General features: G+C 38.5%; 3 protein-coding genes and 1 non-coding gene across 4 annotated transcripts; all 4 read right to left on the minus strand.

Annotated features, from left to right (window-relative positions):
* Positions 1-1616: 1616 nt before the first annotated feature.
* Positions 1617-2509, minus strand: LOC127811009 (uncharacterized). Its single transcript, XM_052350686.1, has one exon. It carries the CDS (start codon positions 2372-2374, stop codon positions 1838-1840), a length of 537 nt encoding a protein of 178 aa, XP_052206646.1. The 5' UTR covers positions 2375-2509; the 3' UTR covers positions 1617-1837.
* A 1327-nt stretch (positions 2510-3836) lies between these two features.
* On the minus strand, positions 3837-4833 carry LOC127811010 (MLP-like protein 423). The gene is made up of 2 exons (XM_052350687.1): positions 4514-4833; positions 3837-4224 (listed from the first exon to the last, which is right to left on the minus strand). Exons 1-2 carry the CDS (start codon positions 4683-4685, stop codon positions 3944-3946), a joined length of 453 nt encoding a protein of 150 aa, XP_052206647.1. The 5' UTR covers positions 4686-4833; the 3' UTR covers positions 3837-3943.
* Positions 4834-10052: 5219 nt separating this feature from the next.
* Positions 10053-24505, minus strand: LOC127811569 (callose synthase 12-like). The gene is made up of 2 exons (XM_052351548.1): positions 19068-24505; positions 10053-10431 (listed from the first exon to the last, which is right to left on the minus strand). The coding sequence occupies exon 1, from the start codon at positions 24405-24407 to the stop codon at positions 19074-19076; it is 5334 nt and encodes a 1777-aa protein (XP_052207508.1). The 5' UTR covers positions 24408-24505; the 3' UTR covers positions 10053-10431; positions 19068-19073.
* LOC127812346 (small nucleolar RNA J33) lies at positions 21356-21436 on the minus strand. The gene has a single exon (XR_008025853.1). It is a non-coding gene; the product is annotated as a small nucleolar RNA J33 (small nucleolar RNA).
* Positions 24506-25058: the final 553 nt, after the last annotated feature.

Raw genomic sequence — 25058 nt, forward strand, 5'->3', positions numbered from 1 at the left:
CATTAGAAAAACTACAGAGGTATTTCGGGCCAACTACAAGACTACGACTACAATACAAGTCATGAGCGATAGGAAAGCCATGAGCCTATCTCAAGTCAGGCTTCTCTAAGTGATTGACCATCACTAACAACTCATTGCTTTCGCTAAGCCAATAGTATGGGATTATTGGGAAAGCCCATCCCAACATCTTATTGACTGGTTGGAGAAATGACTAGTGATTTTGTGTCATGTCACTATTTGGTGATCGGGAATCGATTGCCAAAAGAATCTGATCATTGGTTGAAGGCGAATCTTCTGAAGAACCATAATAATCTAAAAAATTTAGAATCTTTGAGTACTATCTAGAGATTTCTGGAATTTTTAGAATGCTCCAAAAGCATAAGAGCTTTCTAGATATCTCCAAGAAGCCCCATAATTTGCTAGATATTTTTACACTCAAGTTGTGACTATTATAAGTAGCTAAGATTTGATACCATTTAGGTAATATGTCACACTGGGTATAGCTCGAGATCATGTTAGGTTGGGCCCTCGTGATAGGCTAACCCATTTAATATGTCTAAACCAGGGTTAATTACACCAATAATAACCCAATTTTGCATTCTATTACTATTTGGTGACTGAACTTTGAAATATTACATGTCAGTCACTGATATTTCAAAACAGTTACTGCTTAGTGACTGAACTTTGAAATGTTACCTGTTAGTCACTGATATTTCAAAACTGTTACTGCTTAGTTACAGAACTTTAAAATATTATCTATTAGTCACTGATATTTCAAAAATGTTACACTGAACTTTAAAATATTATCTGTTAGTCACTAATATTTCAAAATTGTTCATCATTTGTCACTCGTGAACTTAAAGTTCAATGACTATCGAGTGACGGGTGAAAAACGATTTTAAAATATCAATGACTAGCAGGTAATATTTTAAAATTCAGTAACTAAGCAGTAACAGTTTGAAAATATCAATGACTAATAAGTAACATTTTAAAGTTCAGTAACTAAATAATAATAATTTTAAAATATCAGTGACTAACGGGTAACATTTCAAAGTTCAGTGACTAAGCAGTAACTGTTTTGAAATATCAGTAACTAACAGATAACATTTCAAAGTTCAATGACCAAACAGTAATAGAATGCAAAGTTAAGTTATTATTGGTGTAATTAGCCCGTCTAAACTAGGTCTTTTAATTAAAATTAGATTGGGTTTGTTTGGACTATATTTTAGGCCCAAACCAAACTTGGTGGGCCTAGATTAGGGTTTGGTATGAGATTGGACTTGAACTAGGCTCAAGGTAGAGGGTTGGGTGTAAGATTGGGACTAATTGAGCCTAACATGTATACAAACACATAAAGCGGGCCTGATTATGCGGGAATGGGCCGTCTAGGAAGCGGGCCTAATTATGGGGAAATGGGCCTTCCATGTAGCGGGCCTAATTATGCGGGAATGGGCCGTCCATTAACTTACAATCTGGCCCCAACCCATTGTAAACAATTCACATTAAACTTTTGTAATCCAATCCAGGGACAATTGCTACCCTCTACCTCTCAAGTTCAAGTCTTATTTGATGGGTTTCACACTCTCATAGTAAATCCCATTTCCCTTGCCTTTTCATTTACTTTTGTTTCATCAATTGGCAACATTAAGTGATAATTGATACAAAAATGTTTTTGTAAAACGAACTATGATTATTGCTCTCAATTTACAACTTCATGTTATACAAACAAAGGAGGATCATTCATAGAAAAGAAAAGAAAAGAAAAGAAAAGAAAATCATTGACTAGGGCAGAAACCACTTTCCCAAATCTGTGAAACCAAACAGCCAAATTGCACAACTAAGTGGAAGGTCCAGGTAAAGCTTCGTCCCTGCTCCGGCGAACCAGCGCAAAGTAGCCCAGCACGGCGCAAACGGCCGCCACAGCGTTCCCTTCCCGGATCAAGATCTTGACCACGAACCCAGTGATCTCCGCCGTCAATTTCTTGCCCTCCACTACCAGGTCCCGCCGGGGCTTCCCGCAGAAGGTGAGCAGAACCAGGATGGTGATCCACGTCACCAGCGTCGCCGGCACCGCCACGGCCAGCGCCGCCGCCATGCCCAGAATCCCGAACACTGCCCCAAGCATCACGGAGGCGTAGAGCGCCGCCCACGACGCGGTGGCGGAGGAGGAGGAGGAGTTCGATTCGTACCAGGAGAGCACGGATTGCAAGACGTTCCAGGAAGATGAGAGGAGAAGGCCGTAGACGAGGACGAATAGGCATACCCACGTTCTTCGCTTGCTCATCAGCTGCATGATCAAGACGTAGGAAGACGACGACGAAGGTTTCGGAGATGCCGTCGCTTGTGCTTGTTCTTGTTCTTCTTCTTCTTCCATGTTCGTCGACTGATTCTCTCTGTTTTTCTTTGTTGGGTTGTTCTTTTCTCTTTCTTTACTCTTTGGGGGCTCTTCTATTCCTTCATGGGTGGGCTTGCTTGGACTCTGGTTTTGGGAGCTATGATCGATGATGAATGGATGGATAAGGGCACAGGGGAATGATGGGATCGACGCCGTAAGTTGAGAGTGATCTCCACGCTCTTCGTTGGCGCGTGAAATTGTTCTTGGACATAAAAATACCGCTTTTCCAAGGTTGGGTTTTTCTTAACAATCCAAAATGTTATTTTTTATGAAAATTTGTTATATTCTAGTGTCGCCTAATATAAGGTTTGTTTATTTTTAATAATATATTTTATTTTATATTATATTAATATAAATATATAATATATTAATATTATATTTAAGTGTCTAAATAATATTTTTATGAAAAATAATTTAAATTATGATGAACTGAAAAATTATAAAATTTCTCCTTCCAAACAAGATTTAGAATTTAGAGTTTAAAATTAAGAATTTAGCAACAATGTGCATTCTTGAAATTATGAATGATTATTTTTAATTTGAAAAGGTTATGTAAATAATGTGAAGGTTACATTTAGATAAAATGATTTGATCATGTTATTTAGCATTTGAAATTTAGGAGCGTTAACGGTTTGAATTGGTCTGATTCTATAAAAATTCAGTAATCGAACCATTTTTAATGGTTTCGAAAAATAAGAATCGTAACCGAACCATTACATATATAAAACCAAATCATGACTCAAAATTTTAAAATGTTTTACAATATAGTCACTAAAGTAATTTTTGAATAATTTCTCACCAAAATTGATGACGTGGCAATGGCCACATCATCGCCACGTCAACGCCACGTCAGCAATTTTAGCTATGAACCATCAAAAAATCACTTTAATTACCACATTGTAAAATATTTTAAAGTTTTGTTATTATTTTGCAAGAAATTGAAGTTTAGTGACCAAATTAAAAAAAAAGCTAAAATTTTGTGACCTTTGGTGTGATTTACCCGGAGTCAATGTAATAGGCATTAAAAAAATAGATATTATTAAGTTAAAAAAAGTATAAACAAATTTTGTGAAGCACTCAAAATTATAAAATTTAAATAAATGTGTAGGGAAAAAATGATTTAAAGCATATGGTGATTTTTAATTTTTAATTAAATTGTTATATCATATTATTTTTATTACCATTATAACAAAAATTAGTAACCACCAAAGTTATATATCTGATAGTTTTGGAATGAACATTCTCACGTCACTCCCTTCACTCATATTCTTAATTTCGGTAAAAGAGATAAATCGCAAGTGTGAGGTTTTGTCTCACTGCGCAGGACGAGAATTGAACTCATGACTCACTGATGCGAACTCGACATGTTAGTTGTCTGATCACTTAATCTATGTCCTGAAGACTATATATGTGATAACCTTGTTGAGTCAAAAGTCTGGAGTTTGAGTATTGGTTATTCTTTTATCATTAAGTCCAAACGGTATAATCTTACTTTATTATTGAACACATCTAAAGGAAGAAAAAGCAGCAACAACCAAACACTAGTAATTAACCAAGTGGGTAGTTTTCGAACGACTTGAGGAACCGAAGAGCGATGTCTTTGGCCTTCCCCGGTGGCGGCGTGGTGGTGGTGAGCGGTTGAAACTCCACTTTCCATTCAGCTATGCACTTGTTCCTCCCATCTCCTTCCACCGGAACGAATGAGATTGTGACCTTGTAGGGATCGTACATCTTCCTCAAGTCACCGGCGACGACGGAGTATGTCACGCGCCGCCCTTCTTCCACTTCCTCTATCATTTCTATGGATTCTTTCACGTACTCATTCACCGCTGCACAAAACACACCAGTCTCATAAAAGCAACTCGACTCGGAACATGTCTAGAACACTCAAATGTGAAATATATATATATATATATACACATGTAATTAACATGGAGATAGCTTCTTTGGTAAAAATATCGCGATCTTACAACACTCATGACATCGATCTTTTGTTGACTCTGAAACAACTCGAGCATGTCGTCACATAAAAGCAACTCGAGTTCATATATATATAGAATCAAGTATTATACTCAAGACTTGGGAAGTAGAAAAATAGGTAAAGGGAACGTATAGTACCAGGGCCAAGCTTGAAGAGACGGAGGCTGCCGGGGCGGCCGTCGCCCGCGATGTAGTGAGCGGCAGCCAGCAGTTGTGGGTTTATTTTGCCCGCGATCTGATTGTCTCTATACATTTGCCATGCTTTCTCCGCCGGAATGTGCAGCTCAACCTCACCTCTCATGCTCTTCATCTTCTTCTTCTTCTTACTTTAATTATTTCTTCACCTCTCCCTACTTTTGCTTCTTAATTTGCCAATTTGCTGGTTAATTTCATCAATCCCCTCTTCCTTTATACACACACACACACTACTAACACTAGAGGAGTGGCATCGACCCATAAAAAGAATTAAACAACTATATCTAAGGAGATTAAAGGTATTGATGAACCAACCAGCGCCCGCAGTAATGAACTACTTGGTCAAAAGAATAAAAACACAGTAACCATTTAGAAAGCAAAGTTATAGTTGAGGATCTTCATATATATATGTGTGTGTGTAGCTATGTGATGCCTACTCTATAAAATCTTTAGGTCCCAAATTATCTCAATCTCACTTTTCAAGAGATGCATATCTAATAATTAATAATCGGTATTATTATAAAGGAATTGATACTGTCCTAATAATAATCTAATAGTTCAAGAGTTTTTTTCGTGTTTTTTAGCTTTGGGGTTCAAATTTTAAGCCATCTTGCTTAAAGATTGACTGACTTAAACCCATGACTGTAACGACCCGTTACTCAATCGAATTATATTAATTTGAGAAAATAATATTTAATTAATTAAGTAATGACTTTGAGATATTATATGTGTTATTTGTAGGTAATGCAACCAAAGTAAAGAGAATGTGGAAAAGATCAAAGGATTGATTCTAATAAAAATGAGACCCACGACTTTGCAAGGTATGAAATAAGCATTTTATGGAATATGGGGTATTAGAAATATTGTAAAATGAATTTTAGCTTAAGTGTGCATAAATATATGTAATGGAAATGATTTATTAAAATAAAGAAGAGGGTTATTAGTACATATATATAAATATATATATGATATTATGTTATAAGTATATAAGGGAATTGGGAAAGAGAAGGAAATAGAAGGAAATTGAGAGAGGGAGCCGTGAGATTGAGAAAGGGGAAAGCTAGGGCTCCAACTCTTCTTCTTCTTCTTCTTGGATGATCAAAGTGCTAAAAGATGTTGGTGTAAGATTTTAGTTAATTTTCATCTTCTCTTTCCTCTCTTAGCTTGTTCTTGTTATTGAATGTAGGTTGTGAACCCTTTTCTCTTGGTGGTTCTTGAAGATCTAATCAAAGAAATAACTTGATAAAGACAAGTTCTACTCCTCTTCTAAATCTTTAAGTCTTGATGTTTTGAGGATTATTGTGTTTCATGCTTTTGGTTGAGATCTATGTAAAGATCTTTGTAAATCTCCCTAAGTTCTTGAGTGTGATGGTTGGAATTATTTTCAGACTTCAATAGGGTTTGTTCCACCTTATATTTGTTTGGGAATGGTGTATTTTGCCTTTAGATTTGAGTTTTGGGAGAGTTGGAGGAGTTTGGGGATGTGTTGCTCGTCATTTTTGGGTTCTAGAGGTTCAACAGTCGACTCTAGGGTGTTAGGAGTCGACTTTGCATGAAGGGTTCTCGGCTAGGTTGACTCTGGGCGTGTGACAGTCGACTTTTCCTTGAGAGTCGACTCCCGGGTGTCGAAAGTCGACTTCCGCAGTAGACTATACTACGCACCCTATACTATTTTAGTCATAACTTTTTGTGTAGATATCCGATTGACAAACCGTTTGAAAATTCATAAACTAGACTCGATAGGCTTCGATTTGATATATTATGGGTATTATTTGAATAATATTTGAAGGGTCTCCCTAGGGTTTAAAGTCATACCAACTAGGATTGAGAGCCAATCCACAACCCGTGGCATTTCTTGGTTTGAGTTTTAGGGTCTCATGAATGAATATTATGAGAGGTGGTTGGGATGCATATTTGGGGGGTGTTTCGCGCATTATCATGTTATGATATATATAAATATGTGGATTAGCCTAGGTATTGGGTGGAGCTGATTGGCCTCAAGGGTCGCGTGTGGTCGTGAGCACCGCCCTTGGAGTGGAGCTACCTGGACCCAATGACCTCCTAGCATTTTAAGGGGTTGTGACCTTGGGTGGGAGCTGACTGTCCTCGAGGATTATTTGTGCTCATGAGCACAGCCCTGGGAGTGGAGCTGTCTGTCCCCAAGCCTCCATTGCTAATTGTACAAGCTACTGGGAGTCATATGTGTGTATATATATTTTCTTTGGTTTGTGGGGACGGGGGTACATGACTTATCGGGCTTGTTCCATTTTCTTTATAGCAAATTACACATGTTGTAATCTGATTTTCGTTATCATTCTTGTTATACTTGCTGGGCCTTGTGGCTCATTCTCTTGCTTCTTACATCATTCCAGGAAAAGGCAAAGGCAAGGCTGAAGGCGAGCCTAGCAAAGGTGGATCTCCAGGGACTTAGCTGTGTACAGAGACTACTTAAAAACAAGGTTATTAGAAGTCTTTTGTTGTGTTATAGAGAACTTGTCACTATCTTATATTTTAAAGGCCTATGTATATGTTGTTGTGGTCATGGCTTGGGGTTTTGTATCTAATGAAAGCTTAGAACTTGTGTAATAATGTCATGAATGGATGTGCATATGTGTTAATACAAGGGGTGTTTATGAATGCTTCGATGTTATCCCTCTCTTGTGGTGGTTGGGTTGAACGTTTTTAATTGAGTTGTTTCTGTATCATTCTATTGATGACCTCCTCACGAATCCTCTATGCTAGCCGAGGCTCTGGGTGGCGGACCGTCACAGTGACGTAAAAAAAAATGATAGAAATATAATCTAAAGTTGTATAATGTGATTAGGGGTGGATCTAGACGCTGAGGGTAGCACAGGCTTCATCTACCTGCATAAAGGCTGGCATTAGCATAAGTCGTTGGTCCATAGCCCATGGGATTGTCTGTATGTGAGGTCTGGAAAGAAGGTTGCACTCACAGTGTGAATAGGAATAAAAAGTTGTGCCTCTACTAACAGATTAACCTTTTGACCCATCGATAAATGCTTAGTCCTAGAGTTTCCTAGTGGGGTCCAACTAATATTAGAATAGGTCACAGGTTCAAGTCTCCTTTGAGATAGTTCTGGGAGAGTGGAGGGATTTTGGTGATTTATAACCCATGGCCTAACACAGTTCAAGGGGAGATGGGATTATTAGTCCATAACTCATGCCCTAACAACTGCTTCATGGTACTGTCTATTTGTGAGGTATGAGAAAAAGGTTGCATCCACAATGTAAATAGAGATAAAGAGTTGTACCTCTGCTAATAGTATAAATTTTTGACATGGTAGCAAGCGCTAAATCCTAAAGTTTCTTGGTGGGGTCCAACTCGGGCTTCATCTGCGAATCCACGGGTTGATAGTTTACACGTATTTATTTACATCGAGGTTAGGGTTGAAGCCCATTCTAGCCCTTTCCAGATCCATCTCTAACTGTGATGAAGTTAAGAGTGACAAATTCTCCTTCTTAACAATATTTATGTCTCAAATTGAATATTTTTTAACAAAATAATTGTCATCATCATGTGATAGAGAAAGACCGAAATAAGTGAAGAGATACAAGGATAGATAAAAAATAATAAGCGAAGATATATTGAATTCATAATGACAACCAATATCCTTAATAAAGAATTAGGGCTACTTTATTAATGTTGATTCTTCTCATAAGTGGTGATGATCATAACAATAATCTAAGCTGAAATTGATTAATTAACTGGCAGTGGCACCTTTGCCTATCTTGAAGAAAGAATCCGGAGGGTAATATAATAACATTATTATAGAAGATATGATTAGGAATATAAAAGAGTAAGGATTTAGAGAAAAAAAATTCATAAAAGAATTTTTTGTTGTTATGGTGGATATATTTAAGTATTAAACGAGTTCTAAATTATGATTTTTTTTTTTTGTATAATTCAAGAATTATATCTAATTATTCACTTGGCTAGGTTCAGTTTGTTTGTAAAATTTTATACAAAAAAATAAAAATAAATAAATTCACTCTCAAAATGAATATAAATAGCAGCTTTGTATTTGTAAGTACAATAATATTTAATTTATGTAAAATATATATCATCAAAATGTATAATACATATTGCTTGGGATCTATTTGCACTTAGAATTATTTTAGTGAGATTTTAACTTCGAAAGAGATTTTAACTCCATAGACGGTCCGTTGCATGCGTTCGGGATCTTGAAATATTGCGAGGTCATGAGTTCGATTTTGTCTCCATACAAGATTGTACAATTATTTGTATTTATTTAAAGTGCCAAGTCTCAAGCTTTGGCTTTGGCTCACTGTAAATCTATTCATGTATTTAGACTCGATCTAGGTAAATTATGGGTTTTAAAAAGGGTTGGATGGTTCGAACTGAAGGTCGTTTGTGTATTAAGGACTCCTCAAGTTTTTCATATTATACCAAAGAAAAAAAAAACTTTCAAAGAGATTTGATTGCTTCAGGGACGAAAAAATGTTACATCTATGTACAAGTTTGAGAAATAATTTTTATAAATAGATGTGGTATACATAAATTTATAATAGTTATATTCAAAATTATTAATAATAGTTTGTAATAGTTAATAAAATTTATTTAAATATTTACTAAAATAGGCTCTAATTATGCATTTAAAATTGAAATGAGCTTAAAATTGTTATATTTCAAAAATATAAATATAAGATATTTTAAATATTTATTAAATTAATATATAAATAGATAAATGGACGATCCATTACTTCCCTACATTTAAGTACAACAATTAATATATCAAAAATCTTATAATGGTTAGGAAGGTAAGAGAAGAGTTTTAATTTGACAGTGAAGACGATTGAAGATTTTCTCTAATATTTGTATATATATTCTCTAGGAGGAATGTAAATATATAATGATAGTTTCTATCATTTTTCATATTTTATTCACAAACTGTAGACACTTTGCAATTTTTTAAATGAAATTCTTAGTTATAGGAAAAGAAATTATTTAGAGAAAAAAAAAAAACAAAACCCAAAAATGATGACTCCAAAAAGATCTAAATGACAAATTCTTTATTCAATAATGATATTTATATATTAATTTTTTACACTCAATTTTAACACTCATAAAATTCTAAATACATTTTCTTAAATCATCAAATTTTTTTTTCAAAAATTATAAACATGTGTAACAATTAAAAGTGTTTCTAATTTTTAAAAATTAAAAATACTTTTATAAAATAAAAAATATTTATTTTTTTTACACAAATCAAAAATGTTTAATCTTTATAATTCTTTTTAAAAAATAGTAATTCCTTGAAGTAATTGCAAAGGAATGTCAAAATAGAGTGCCCAAAAAGAGTATTTTCAAAGTACAAGACTTCCCAGTTTATGAAAGTCGAGAACTGTTACTTTACAAAGAAACTGTTTCTATAACAACCCGTAATCTTCCAGTCACAAAAGAGCGACGTTTCTGATACTAACAAGCTTTGCCCTTGAAAAGTTAGAAACAAAAATTGGCTTCATTTGGGGGAAAAAGAACACAACAGTCTCACTAACACACTGTTCTTTGGTAACACAATTCTATACTAAAAATAGACAATGCAAAAGGCTGTACCCTTAAAAGAATGTGGGAAGAACAAACATAAACAACCTGTTAATCACCTATCGTGAGTGAGGTGTAAGCAACAAAAAAATGACTAATTACAACAGCAAGGGAAGCCGGCAGCAGGGATTAAAGGATCAATTACTATAATCAACCCAATCGCTCGACGAAAATACGGGCCAAAGGCGCCCCCGTGATAACAAACACAATAAACTCTACAGTAATAGCCTCTCAACTTGTACAAGCTTTCTACACCTCATGCCAAGTACAAGCCTGCCTGCAGAATGCCAGACCATCAGTTGTTTATCAAGATGGCGTTTAGTATTATGAATCTATGATGAAAAGCGATTGACTACCAAAAGAAATAGTTTGTTCAAAGGATAAAAGTCGACACAGCGACCGGATATTATTGCTATGTCATTTGTAGTATAGCTAATGTGGAAATACGGTGCCAAAAGGATGCTTCACAGACTAGGTTTTTTATTTTTCTTTTCTTCTTTGTGTTCTGGTTGGTAGGATGGTTGCCAGATTAAAACACACAAAAAATAACGAATAACATAGCGATTGAAGCATGAAGAAGTAATAACTGCACCAAATGACTTATTCAGAAGAGAAAACAAGCTATTAAACTTGAGAAAATTAGTATATGCATGGACCGGGAGGCTAACTAAAAGAGCTACTCGCTATGCCTACTGATTAAAAGATGGTATGCCAGAAGAAAAGTCTAAGAACTCCAGTCTGATGCAATGCCTTATGGCAAAGGAAAGGAGAGAATATTTATATGAACATGAAGAAGCAGATAGAGGGAAGAGAAAATCAAAAACTATACTAGGGGTTGAGAAATCCATGTTTTCAAATTCATTGATCCATGTCTGTTAGCCCTTTCAGCATTAATGTACTTGTCCTAAAAATCTTATCAAGATAAGAAACAGAAAAAACTAAAAATGGGAAACTAATTCCCAAATTTCTAATTACTCAGGCCACCTCCTTCATGTGTAATATGCATGGAAATCCCTTAGACAACCCCTATTACTTCCCGTAAAAGACAAGATATACAGGGCAAGTCCTACACAAAGTTCCCCAAAATACCATCTCTTGAATTTTATAAGCCAGTTGACATGGCCTTGCGAATGGCACTCAGCAGCTACAACACCCCCCCCCCCCCCCCCCCCAACACGGTGGGGTCAAGTCAACCTAAGCCCCGCATGCAGCATGCATGCCTTCATAAGAAGCTTGAGAATAGGAGGAACCAAGTTCCAGAGAGAGAAACACCCTTGATGGGACAAACTCTAGGATTCTTCTATTAAACTCTCAACTAGTTCCAAGATATAATGCCAAAATGAGACTTTATATATAGAACCTAAGAGACCCAAAAACACTCCAGAACCCCTATAACCCTTCAGAGCTTTACAAAATATAAACCTAGAACACTCTAAAAGGAACATGAGAATTCCAAAAGCTTCCAAGAAACCTCTAGGCCTTCACTCCTTGCTGCACGCATCAGAATTCATGAGGAGCAACACTCCTCCTCATAGAGCAATAGATCATCTTACTGCCACAAATCCTCCTGCATCACCCAGTTGATCTTGCTCACAACTAAGCCCTTCCTCTTGATCAAGTACTTGTGTATGGCAAGATCCCTTTCTTCTTAGTTACCAAGTCAAGTAATACCTATTCCATCTCTCTAGCAAAGGTCTTGGTCATGGGTGGAGCTTCCCCCTAGGCCTACCCATAATAGTGCTTATTACCCATAGCTATCAACCCTGCCTTCCCTCTGATCATATCTGTGCTAGTACATTAGTTTTCCCTGGCTTTTACTCAATAACATAGTCAAGCTCGGCCAATAAATACTGGCACCTCATGTATGTTGGTCTCAATTCTTTTGAGTTCAAAAAAACTGTTGGCTACACTGTCTGTTAAATCATTTTGTCTTAAATTAGTTAAAAGTCTCGAGAGGTTAGCGGTCAGGGATGTATTCGGTATTTCATTAGTTAGTCTTTCTGTTAGTTGGTTAGTTGTAACAGCCGGTTATGTCTTGTTTGGTCCGCCCCTTATGTTCTATAAATAAGGGGTTGTGAGGTCTCTTTTATCATTCCGTTTTTCATCCTATCTAGAGAGAGTTATGCAAGTATGTGCTATGCGAGAGAAAAGCTGTTGAGTGCTTTGTAATCTTGTGTTAACTCTATATTGCCTAAGGATAGGGCTGTGAGAGAGTGTTCTAAAGTGCATGTAATCGTTCTTATGATTCAAGATAGTGGAGAAGAGACCTAAGGCAGTCTGGATGTAGGTTTTCTTTCAAGGGAACTGAACTAAGATAAATTATGTGTCTTCTTGTGTGTGTGTGTGTGTGTGTGTGTGTGTGTGTGTTCATCTATTCTCCATTGTTTCCAAATTCTGTTTTCTTTTTTGTGTGTGAAGAGTTTCCTATTATTCTTGAGGGTTGAGTGTTTGAATAAGTGAGGCAGAAGACTGAGATAACACTGTCTGTCTTGATTTTGGAGTAAGAGCCAAGCAAATAATGTTTACCGCTGCCATCATCTCCTTCAGTTGTACCATCTAGCACTGTTCAATGTCCTTTAGCATGTGGCTTTCATAGCAAAGGGGGCCCTTCCTAGATAAGCACCCCACCTACAGCAACGTCAGGGGCATCAATTTGTACCTCAAAATGTTTGGCATGGTCAAATAAAGCTAGAACTGGCTCTTCCATGATGGTTGTCTGAAAACCTTCAAAGGCATCTTGGCATTTCTCAAGCCATTCCCACATTCTTGTCTTATCATATTCATGAGAGAAACCACTAGTTTGGTTAAGTAGGCTTTGATAAGCTTTCAATAATAGTCGGCAAACCAAGGAAATATTGCACCTCAATTACCTTGGTCAAGGCCTCCCAGTCCTTACAGCTCTGACCTTCCTTTCATCCACTTAGAGTACCTCCTAAAATGACATGACCAAGGAAGTGCACCCACTCCTTAGCAAACAGGCACTTCTCCTTTTCAATATAAAAGTTCATTACCCTTAGCACCTTTAACACCACCCAAAGGTGGCTAACATGCTTTTCAAGGGTGAGGTTATAGACAATGATACCATCGAGATATACTGCCACGAATTGATCCAAGTGAAATATGGGCATAACCAGCCACTCAAAAACTCCATACCTCATTACACATGTAGTTTTAGGTTCATCTCCTCCAACAACCCACACTTGGTGGTACCCCAATCTAAGAAGAATCAACATAAAAAGTGTTGGGCTTTTCCTAGTCTGTGAAATAAGCCATCAATTAGTGGAATCAAGTACTTATTTTTTATAGTTATCTTGTTGAGGGATCAATAATCTATGCAGGGTCATAATGATCCATCATGCCTTCTTTGAAATTGAAAAAGCAGTGGTGGCCCAAATGGTTCTTTGATGGTTGAATGCATCTTGCATCAAATAGATCCTTAAGCTATCTTTGCAACTCCTCGACTCCTCCAAAACAGATGGCGGCTTATAGGTAAATTATGAGGGCATGATATCCATATGTTCCTCCAAGACATCGCTAACCTATTAGGGAAGATCTTCCCTTCCTCCATCATCATCTATATCCTCTCTCAATGTGGCCAAGTAGGTGACCTCTCCTTTGTTACCCCTTTCTTCAGTTGCATTGTTGGTAGTAGTTGTGTGGCCTTAGCATAGTTCTGAAAGGCGCGAGGCGCAAAGGGTCCTGGAGCCTGAGACGCGAGGCGCACGAGGCGAGGCGCGCCTTTGCGAAGCGAGGCGCACCTTTTAGAAAAAAAACTAAAAATCTTGTAAAATCATAAAAAACTATCAAATTATCAATAATAACACATGCATATAATTAATGTTTCATTATCTTCAAATTCTAAACTAACAACATCAAAATTAATTCATTCATCATACAATTTCTAAACTAGAAACATCATCAAAGTTCAAACTTAAAGTCTCAAACTCAAACAAGTACCAACCATCGTGCAAAGTTCTAAACAAACATATAAACACTACAAGTCCACAATCAATAAAGAAGTTTTAATCATCATCATCATCATACCCTTCACCAAATTGAAAATCATCATCTTACGGTGCCATATTTTGCTCATCCCTGATTCCCTGTTATTTTTCTTCTTTTGCATGTACTCTCCAATCTCTTGTTTTATTGATGGAGGACATTTTGGAATAGCTTTAGTATTCTCCACAATCAATAAACACTACAAGTCCACAATCAAGAAAATGCTTTCATTTTGAAAAATGCTATTTTTCTAGGTCTGGAAGATTAGCGCATTTTTTCTAAGTCTGGAAGATTAGGGCATTATAAGGAGACATATAAGAAAATGTTTTCATTTTGAAAAACTAACTCCCGGTATTTTGATAGTTAATATTCATTGTTGTTAAAATGATTTTTAATGAATTTTTCAAGAAATAGTAGGTATGTATTTTGGGGGTGGTAAAATCGTTAAATCCTGAATTTGTACTAAAATCAAAATTCTATTTTCTTATTGTTATGGATTTTGATTTTTTAGATATTTTTATTGAATCCAAATGGGGGGTACTTTCTTATTTACATTTATGTATTAAAGTAAATGGAAGGTAAAATATAAATAAAAGAAAATGTGGACATTTACTTAAACTAAAGAAATGTAAATAAGTAGTGATGTATACATGCTGAAACTGAGAAGAGGGGATGCTGGAGAGGAGAGAAAGAAGTGATGCAGGCAGGATGCAGCGCAATTTTCATGAGGCGCGCCTAGGCGCGCCTCAGCGCCTCACCTTGCAAGGCGCGCGCCTTGCAGAAACCGCCTCGCCTCAGCCCAGGCGAGGCGCCAAACTGGCGCCTTAAGGCGCCTTGCGCCTAGGCGCGCCTTTAATAACTATGGGCCTTAGGCTTAACAATTGTAGGTACCATGCAAGGAGATCCCCCGTCTAAGACGTAGTGTCTCACAGTATGAAATAGCCAGTCACTTCCATTCTGGATCACCTTCTTGGCCTCCTCTAGAGTGACAAAGTTGTGGGTAGCTCCGATGTCAATAATAGCCTATATAGATCTCCCATTCACAATTGCTTCCGCATACAGAAGCCCCCGAACTGTAGCTTTGGTGGAATCAACTAAGCCTTTAGAACATTGAGAAGTTATAGGGAGCCCAGATGATCCACCTCTTGGTCTCTTACTCACAAACCACTTGCTCTTTGGTCTCATGTTGTTCCACCATGTTGGAATAAACCAAACATGGGGCATTCTTTCATCATGTGAGGCCCTTTGAACACGAAGCAACTTATCTAAGGCCTGAACCCATCACACTTAAAGACTTGCCTTCGTAGTGTGATAGGCTCCATTCTTGGCCTACGCCCCTACAGGTGTCCTAGCCCCAACCTCCCTCACCTAATGTGTGATGGGTTTTTAAGTGGTGCCTCTCCTTGGGGCAAGACTCTTGTGGTTGGAACTCCATAACATTAACAGACACGACTACTGAAATCGCCCTATAAACATCCTTAAATCCCACACCCTTAAGCTCTTGTTCTGTCCACATTTGTAGCCCATTGGTGAAGTAAAAGAGGAGGCCATCGACTACCAAGATCAAAATGATGTAGGAATTAGTATTGTTTATTTTATTTATTTAGTTTATTTCCTATTTTAGTTTGTTTACTAGTTTCTTTTGATTTCTTTTAATATCTTTTTGTTTTCTTTAGTTAGTAAAATCCTAATTAGAGTGGATTGAGGAATCCTAGTTAGGGTAGATTTTTACCTAGGAATCCTAGTTGATTGTAATTGAAGGTAGCTTTGATTATTGACATTGATAATGACATTGTTTTTGAGTAATCGAGATTACTCTTGTTCTTCATTTCGGGTTCTTTATCACAAAATCTATAGCTTCAGCAATGATAGTCAAGACCCGCATCTAGTGGGGGTAATTTTCTTTTTAAGTAGTATCATAGTATAACCTTAAAAAAAGTATACTCTAACCGATTACTAGATTCATTAAACTAAGAGGTCTATACAAAATTTTCAATAAGCTTTTCATTCTTTTTGAAAAACTACAATGGCAAAGTTAACAATATCTCTTTTTTATGCACGTTCTACATATATAGTCTTCCTCATTTGGTTGATAATTTAAAATTTTAATCCTTGATTGATAAAAGAATTTTTAAAATTTTTTATATTAATTAAAATTACCTCTTTTATATCTTCTTTTTTACATACAAGTTTTATTTTTAACGTTGCAAAACATACCTATTTTCTTTTTGATGTGGCCCTAAACATTTTAAGTACCTTAAAATAATTAATTATTCTCTTTTTAGTTACTATATGACATTATTTCAAATAGACCCACGTGTTATATATGTAGGTGGGGGCAACTTAGAAAAAAAAATAACATTATAACTAACATATAATGTAAGTGCATACTTTTCTAGCTTGAGTGGAAGTAATTACCCCTAATCGAGTTTGTGTGGCCCCACCACTGGGCATGAGTAGTGGATTCCCTCACACAATCACTGAAGTGGTCCGCTACTTCAACTCAAGCAGCTTCTCCCTCCCCTCATAAACTATGTTCCATAAAAATAATTGCCTCTTCAACTTTCTCTTGAAATTATCCTACATCTAGATGGTGTATACACCCATCACTACATTTACATCCTTCCTTTGCTACCATAATATTACAGTATCAAAAAAGAAATAGGAAGTTAGTGCATACCTTGGCACATCCTCTAAGCCTGACCCCTCGAAGAAGGCTACTCTTACTATAGGAAGGTCTCCACCTCTTTGATGTCCCTCAAGCCTACGAACTCCTTAGGCTTGGGCAAGTTCGTAGGCTTGGGCACACCCTCAAGATCCCTCACATCTCATTGGTGTCAAAAACCTACAATAGTCACACCTTGCTCTCCCCTCTAAAGAAGCCTTCAAATGTTCGATTGATTATCTGAATTTGTATTTTGTTGATGCATCCACCATCATCACCTCGAAGGTCCTTGCCTTACATGCACTCTCATCTACAGCACCGTGGACAAATTCAAGGTCTCCCTTAAATTGGATGAGCGTCTCCAATGTGGGGCACTCCATCGTTGCCATACTTTCCTAGACCCACACCATACAATCACACCCATGTTCCCTACAGCTTCCTCAAAAAAAAAGGTGCCCTTACTTCAAGAAATGACATATTACCCGCCCCTTGGCCTATTGCTGCCTCAAGACTTCTTGCCTCCAACATTGGGGTCCCTACCCCTATTAACTCAATGCATGCATCTTCCATCACATTAGTTCACATCGTCTGCAAATCAAACTCTAATACCACTTAGACTTGGACCTCTCCAAACACGTGATTGGCACTCAGCAACTACACTCCCCTGGTGGTACTAAGTCAACCTAACCTGCATGCACACACCTTTGTGAGAAGCTTGAGAAGAGGAAGGTAGCCACTTCCTAGAGAAACACTCTTAATGACAAAAGCTCTCCGGAATCCTTCTATTGAAGTCTCAACTCATTCCAAGAACAATGCCAAAAATGACTCTCCCTATACATAAAGGCTCCATCTCACAACCAACAGCAGAGATTGATGCTGCTATATTACTAAGATCAAATTCTAGAATATTCATCATAAATAGACCTTTCAACTACTACAAAAGAACAATCTAGTACCTAGGTGACCCTAAAACACTCCAAAACCCCTAAAACCCACTAAAGCTATCCAAGATAAACCTTAGAAAAGCTACAAGGAACTAGGGAAGTTCAAAAGCGACAAGGGAACCACCAGGCCTTCACTTCTTCTTGTTGATTGCATCAAAATCACTAGGGTGTGACCCAGTGCCTGTATGCTCTTAACAATAGCTATCATAAGGGTTTAGCTGTTAAGTTTTAGGCAGGGGTAACTTACTAAGAGATATACCAATTGCTGATGAGTATAAGTAAGGGAATCGAGCAGGCAGGGAACCTTCACGTCATGGATTTTGAGCCATATTTGCTGGAAATTTTCTAAAGTTCATCTTAAGACTCAGACTTGCATAATTTGGCTTTGAACCAGGCCTAATTTGGTCCAACAATGAGTATAGTAGTTGCAACCAGCCAACTACACATATGGCTGCACTCACAAGTTGTGAGATCTTCCCACTCCACTCTTTAAACCTAAAGCATACCATCAAGCTACTTTCTAACTTGTCCAGAATTCACTATGTTTCATCTAACAAGTGTTACACTGCTTGTTGGCTACTAGCTCCTTTATCGAAGCTTGGGACAGGATGTAAACAGGAAAAACAACTTCCACGATATAGAAATCTTGAGGGGATTACTCAATCCATAGGCAGTGAACCAAAAATTTTTTCCAGGTAAAAGTATTATGCTGCACATGTGGACTGATACATAACTCATAGTGCTGTACCAAGATGCAAAAGCTTGCTAGTCGCATTGCATCCTCTCCAACATAGCACAGCACATGAAACAGATGGCCATGGGTGAATCTATATGCAATAAAAGCAGTATTTTTCCCAAGAATACCAGGGCTACCTGCTAAGTCAATAAACACTTTACAATTTGCCAAACTAACAAAATCACTGTTCAGGTTTAGAATTATTTCCCTTAGCCCCCAGAAGATTGTTTAATGGTAGCTCCATTATAGAATTAATGAAAAGCTTTTCTTATTTGGACATCAAAGTTGGAGGTGCAAGCAAATTCAGCAGACAGATTTTCTAGGGATTACCAGCTTGCAAACCAACAAAACACTAGGACAAAAACAGAAAAGAAGTTGCTAATCACTGAGACATCTAATCAAACACAAACACTAACTGTTATATCAGTAGCAGAATCAGAAAGCAGAATTCCAACATCATAGAATGGTTGCCCATATTTTGTTAAACATGTGAACTGGCACAAGATATTGCTATCAGATACTAGTGAATACTCTCTTCAACAAAAGAACAGAAGAGTAAATCTTACCTCAACTCACAAGTCATCTTTAGATTTTTTTCCTGTCACAATCTGGAATATCTGCAGTCCCCTACTAAACGCTTCATTGAATAAAATCCTCGTCTGCATTGACTGGAATCCAGGCATCCATGATAGGAAAGCCACAGGGGCCATAACAATCACTCCAAACATTATATCATACATCCGAGCTACAGAAACAAGAAGTTCCCAGAATATGGTTTTCTGCAGAAAGGGACGGAATACTTGAGCTATTAAAATAAAGCCCCAACCAGTAGGGATGAATGCCAATAGACTTGTGAAAACATCCAAAAATGTAAACTTGGTGAACTCCAGCAAGGCAACGACCACAACAATGCCAAGAGTAATAACAAGACACTGAACCAGCCGAAAATAGATGTGCTCCCTTGCAGCATATTTGTCTCGAGCATAAGCTATAATTATGTAAATGCCAGCAGCCACAACCACATAGATCCAAGAGAGCAAGTAAACAGCAATACTTTTGCTCCCAGCAGCAATATCTAACTGGTATACAATCCCATACTGGAAAAAGAAAAAACGCAAGTCCAAGATGACTTCCAATATCTTTCCCCAAAGGCCAGTCGTCCTTAGATGATCCTGCTCCTCGTCCCACCATTTTTCCCAGCTCTGTTCAGATTTGGAAAACACACCACCACGGTACCATATCCAATTCATGAAGTCATCAAAATCATAAACTGTCTTTAACCAGTCAAACCCTGATGGATTGAAAACAAAAGGAGCCATGATCCATGACACAACCAAGAACCAACTTGTGATGGTTAATGCGATGTAAACAAAGGTACCAGTAGCTACAGGGCTATATGCAGCATACACTATGAGTATCAGCCCAAGCTCAATTGCCTTCACAAAATGGCTACGGGCATAAAGCCTATAGTTCTCCGCAAAACTCTTATGCTGAACAACAAAACCACGCCCAGTGGCCCGATATTTAGCACCACCATGAAGAATAGTTCTACCAAAGTAGTGGGCACGAGTTCCCATGGAGAATGTGTAGAATACAGATGATAGCTGAAGCTGCATTGTTATGAAATCCCATATGGCTCCAAGGAACCCATGCTCAAGAGAATTCTCCACAATCATTGGTAGGGCAGTGAATACACCAAGTTGGATAATGAACTGCTGGTTCAATATCGTACCGAGGGCCTTGTTGTTGTTGGTATCATCTGCAACTGCAGAAGCCTCAACTCCACTAAGTGCTAGATAAAGTCGACCCCACAGAAAACCATAGACAGTCAGGATTACCATCTGTGTGTTGAAAAAGAAGCCCACAGTAGTGTAGAAAAATGACAGCATCCGGAAGAAATCAAGCCTGTGTCCCAATCTGTAGACATCTCTACTCAGAACTTGTTCACCATTCCCGCTCGCAACCTTGGCTTCAAACATTGATATTTGATTCAAACCAACATCTCTTCCCTTACCAACTTGAATATACTCATGGTGAGTGACATTGCCGCCTCGCAATGTGCAATTAAAACCAGCAAAAATGTCCTCACTGATATTAATCACTCTGGATGCTTTGCTGATCCCTCCCCTAGTCAAGAACCAGAATCTATCAAAGACATCAGGGTGCCCATAATGCATCCGAATTTTCAAAGGGTTTGCCAAGACTCGCTGACCCAGTGTGACAAAACTTGTTTCTTGAGCAGACATAAACCATGCAAGTGATGAAACAGAACCAGTAAATATATGTTCGCGAACTCCCAAGATGGTGGGCTTCCGGATACCATAATAGTGCCTAAATTCCTCCAACAGATTCCGCATCTTGAGTGCTTCCTCAAAATAGTTATCTTGGTTCATGTCTATGGTCTGTACTGCGTCACCACGAGTGAAGATAATAGCATGGTTTTGATTCTCTGGCTTTCCTTCTCCAAGCTTCAATGGACCAGGTAACTTGACCCGGTAGATCTCCACTTCCTTCTGCAAATGTTGATCATACTTCACAAGAACAGAGTAGTACTCCTTCCCATCCCTTCCTGAGGGAACTTCATCAACATAAGCCACACGAAGAGCTTCATTATTTTTCATCAGATAAAGAATCTCCTCAGCACGGGGGTCCTTTTTTCCCTTCTGAGTTCCATATATCTGGCATGCAACCACATAAGTATATTTCATTAAAGCTGTCCCATATTCATGACCTTTGAACAACAAACCCACAGCACTATCTGCTCTGCCCAAACTCCTTGTAGATGGTGACCTTTCTGAGCTGAAACCATCCATGCTATCACTTCGCCTCATAGAAGCAAGTTCTTGCGATCCTTCTTTTATGTCCATCTCTGATGCAGAATCAAGAAAAGCCAGCATCTTAAGAGCCCGATAGTAATACATCATTCCCCTTACAGTGCGGGAAAGTGTCTGGCCTCTGTATGATGCCCAAAGTCTGAGATCTCTAAGCTTCTCTGTCCATATTTCATCATCTTTAACCATTCCTTCACAGTGCATTCGCTCCAAGAAATTCTTCCACTCATCTGCATATATAGTCTGCAGATAATATAAAGTCGAAATTCCATCTTCATTCTCAGTTCGAAGTTGTTCCTTGCTAAACAGCACTTCTTCATTGTAGTACGGGGTCAATACACTAAAAGCCATCATTTTCTCAACTTGGGGAGCACGAGGCATGTTCATAAACAAAGAGTTACTAAAGAATGCAATTCGGCGTCTAGCCTCAAGATTTGTAGGTATATTGTGCATTGAATCCCGAGATTGAAGAATGGTGTGCAAGCGCCGGGCTTGACGGTAAAATGTTTCATTATTGGCTTCTGGCAACTCAATGGCATTGTCAAAAAGCAATTCCTCTGACTTAGAAGAAGCCAAACCATCTTGTTTCAGCTCTTCGATGCTCCTCTTCTCTGTATAAAAGTCTCGAACCACAATCTCATAAAGCGCCTGCAGACAATTCACAACCTTATTGACATCTTTCTTGGGCTTGTTCAATAGCTCAAGAAGAGTGATCAACTTGGCATGGATCTTGGGGAGAGCTACCATGTTGAATGTTTTTGTGAACTTCTCAATCTGAATGGCATGATCCATTTGTTGAAACAAAATTGTAATAATGGAATGTTCCTCAGTATTATATTTGACAATAGCAAGCAGCAAATGCCTGACACTATCATAAGTTTCAATAATAGCACAGCGCCTATACTCATTTTTGCAGATTTTGTACCATAGCCACTTGTCGGGTGCATCAACTAACTCTTTAGCCTGGCTAAGAGCGAGAAGCAACTCATTGCAGAGCAGTAAACAAGGCCAGCGGATAACCCTGACGTTCCAGGTATTCTGTGGGAGCTCCAAAAGCTCAACCTCCCGGTCACTGATAATATCTTCCTCTCTGAAGATTGTAATGATCTCATTCCATATCAAGGCAAACTTGTTAGCCTCCACGTTTGATTCAAGCTTCTTAAAAGGTCGGCCAAAACCATACCTCAGCTTCAACCTGTGAATGGCCTCATTTAACTTGCTCTTCAGTGTTCCCCTAGTGTTCAGAAGCTGTTCCTCAGGCATCAGATTGAATTGAATTGCACTAGCAAAGAACTGGAACCTCAACCTTAATTGCTGCATGTTCCGTATTTCACCCAAATGGGAAAACAACCCAACTCCTGCCCCAACAAATGAAGAGTAGATTGAGTACCAAATCTGCAAATCCATGAAGTAAATCAAGACCACAGGAAGCCACAATAACCCAATGGCAAATCTATTGCTATCACTGAAGAACTCATGCCATTCATACTTCACATCCTTGAGATTCAAGAGGGTTTTTGTCGGAGCAATCATGGGCTTTATTTGTAGGAAGTAAGTAAAGCAAAATTTGGTAGCAAGCACGACTACCCAGAATAAAGTGTATTTAATGTTATCCACAAGACCTTCTCTAAGGCCACGTCCCACGAATATTCTGCTCTGAAACCACCATGACAACAGGTAAAAGACCCTCCAATTAGTATTCTCCAAGAAATTTCGTATCCAGGGTAAAATAAAAAGAGCCAGTGCCAAGAGCTCCGGCGAAATGAAAACCAAAGCAACCACCAGAAAATTAACAACCCGCTGATTTGCCTCGCTAGACCACCCTCGATCACGGTTCTTCTGGTCCCAAATCCTTCCATAGAAGACCCCGAAAACCATGATCCAAACAGCAGCAACAACGCTCTTCAACACCATCCTCACCCCAAGCCACATCGTCTCCCTCGAAACCAAACTATACTGCATCCCAGCATCAAGAAGCGACTGAAGGAACCTCATACCAGTCCAAGTAAAGAAAACAGTCAAAACCCGAACCTGAACATCGCGACTCTTCAGCGCCTGCCACGGATACTCCTTCTGCTCCCAAGCGACAATAATCGCCGCTTGAAGAAACAGAATCAACATAATCCAGAGCTTATCAAAGCTCCTAAGCAAGTTCCAAAACGACCTCTGCTCTACAAAACCGGTCTTACCCACATGCTTTTCCCTGCTTGTGGTCACAAAAAAATTACTCCCCAACTCAATTGGCCACCGCAACTTCTGAAAGCACCTCCTACTCCAAAAGTACTCATTTATATCATCATAATTCCGCCACGCCGAGTGGGGAGCAGTGCCATCTCTACTGTTTTCAACTTCCAGACGAATGGTTTGGTAAATGGGCGTCACGACCCGGTTCAGAAAGGCGTTCTCGCCCGAAATTGAGGGTAAAGCAGGACGCCCAGTATTCTCATCAATGTAATCCTCAAGAATTCTATTGAGTTCCATGGCCAAGTGATGAAAAATGTAGCAAATGCATTCGGGAACAAAGCGGAGATTGGCGGACTCACCCCAGATCAGGAGATAGAGCGAGACGTAGAGCAGCTCGCGGCGGTGATCCGAGCTCCGGCGTGTCGTTTCGGAGACCCAAACGTTGGATTTCTGGCCGAGGTAGGAGCACCAGGAGGTGTAGTTCTTGAGGAGCTTGCGGCGGAAGCGGCGCAGGACGCCGGGGTCGAGCGAATCGAGGTTTTCCGGCGGCGGCGTGAGCCGCATCTGGGCATTAGCGAGGTGGAGGACCAGATGCTCCCGCTGGTTCCGGACGTTGTCAGCTTGGAAGCCAAAGAAGGCGCCGAGCCAGTCCAGGAGGTCCATGTGGTCGTGCCATGGCACGAATGGCGGCTTCCGAAGGTTCCCGACGGTGCGTAGGGCCGCCACCGCGGCGCGTACTTCTGGGTAGCGGAGCGATGGGTGCTCGACCAGGAGATTGTGGATTGGGATTATGTTGTAGATATCTTCGGATGGAGGCGCCCGGTCTGAGCCGTAGGGCGGACCAGGTGACTGCGCTTGGCCCGGCAGCGGCCGCTGCCGGAGGTTACTCATCGGTGATTGTGGCGGCGACGGCTCTGCGCGTGAATTCTGCTATGATCGAGAGAGTCAGAGACGGAGAAGTGGGCAACAACGTGCAAATGGAACCGAATTTACAGTGTTTGAATTTGAAGGGGCTTTGAATAATTTCTTTATTTATTCTTTTCCTCAATTTTCATAAATAATTGCTTTCTTTCCCTCTTCAAAACATTTTCTTCTAACCCAAAAAAATAAATAAAATAAATAAATAAAATCTTCGTCAACACGTTTTGAATTGTTGGACATAAATTTTTGTTTTTTAATTATAAGGCGGTGTTACTCAATACACTTTTAAATCCATTTATATTCCATTATATATTTTATTTTTTAATTTATATATCATAATTTTAATTAATATATTTTTTATTTCATATAAATACATCATGGTTCAACTGTAATTCAACAATTATATCATAAATCCTTCCCTTTTTTGAATTAATATTCCTTTTGTGATGGGATTAAGTTAAAAGATAAGATAAATTAGCGATGAGATTAAATAATGATAAATTATATTTGGTAGGAGGTATTACATGAGGTAATATTATGACTTGTTTGGTTTGTAAAAGGTATGAATGTACTATTAATGATTAAATTATATTTAATTTTTTTAATATCTTAACAGCTGTT

This window comes from Diospyros lotus, chromosome 10, assembly GCF_014633365.1.
Source record: "Diospyros lotus cultivar Yz01 chromosome 10, ASM1463336v1, whole genome shotgun sequence".
NCBI classification, from domain to species: domain Eukaryota; kingdom Viridiplantae; phylum Streptophyta; class Magnoliopsida; order Ericales; family Ebenaceae; genus Diospyros; species Diospyros lotus.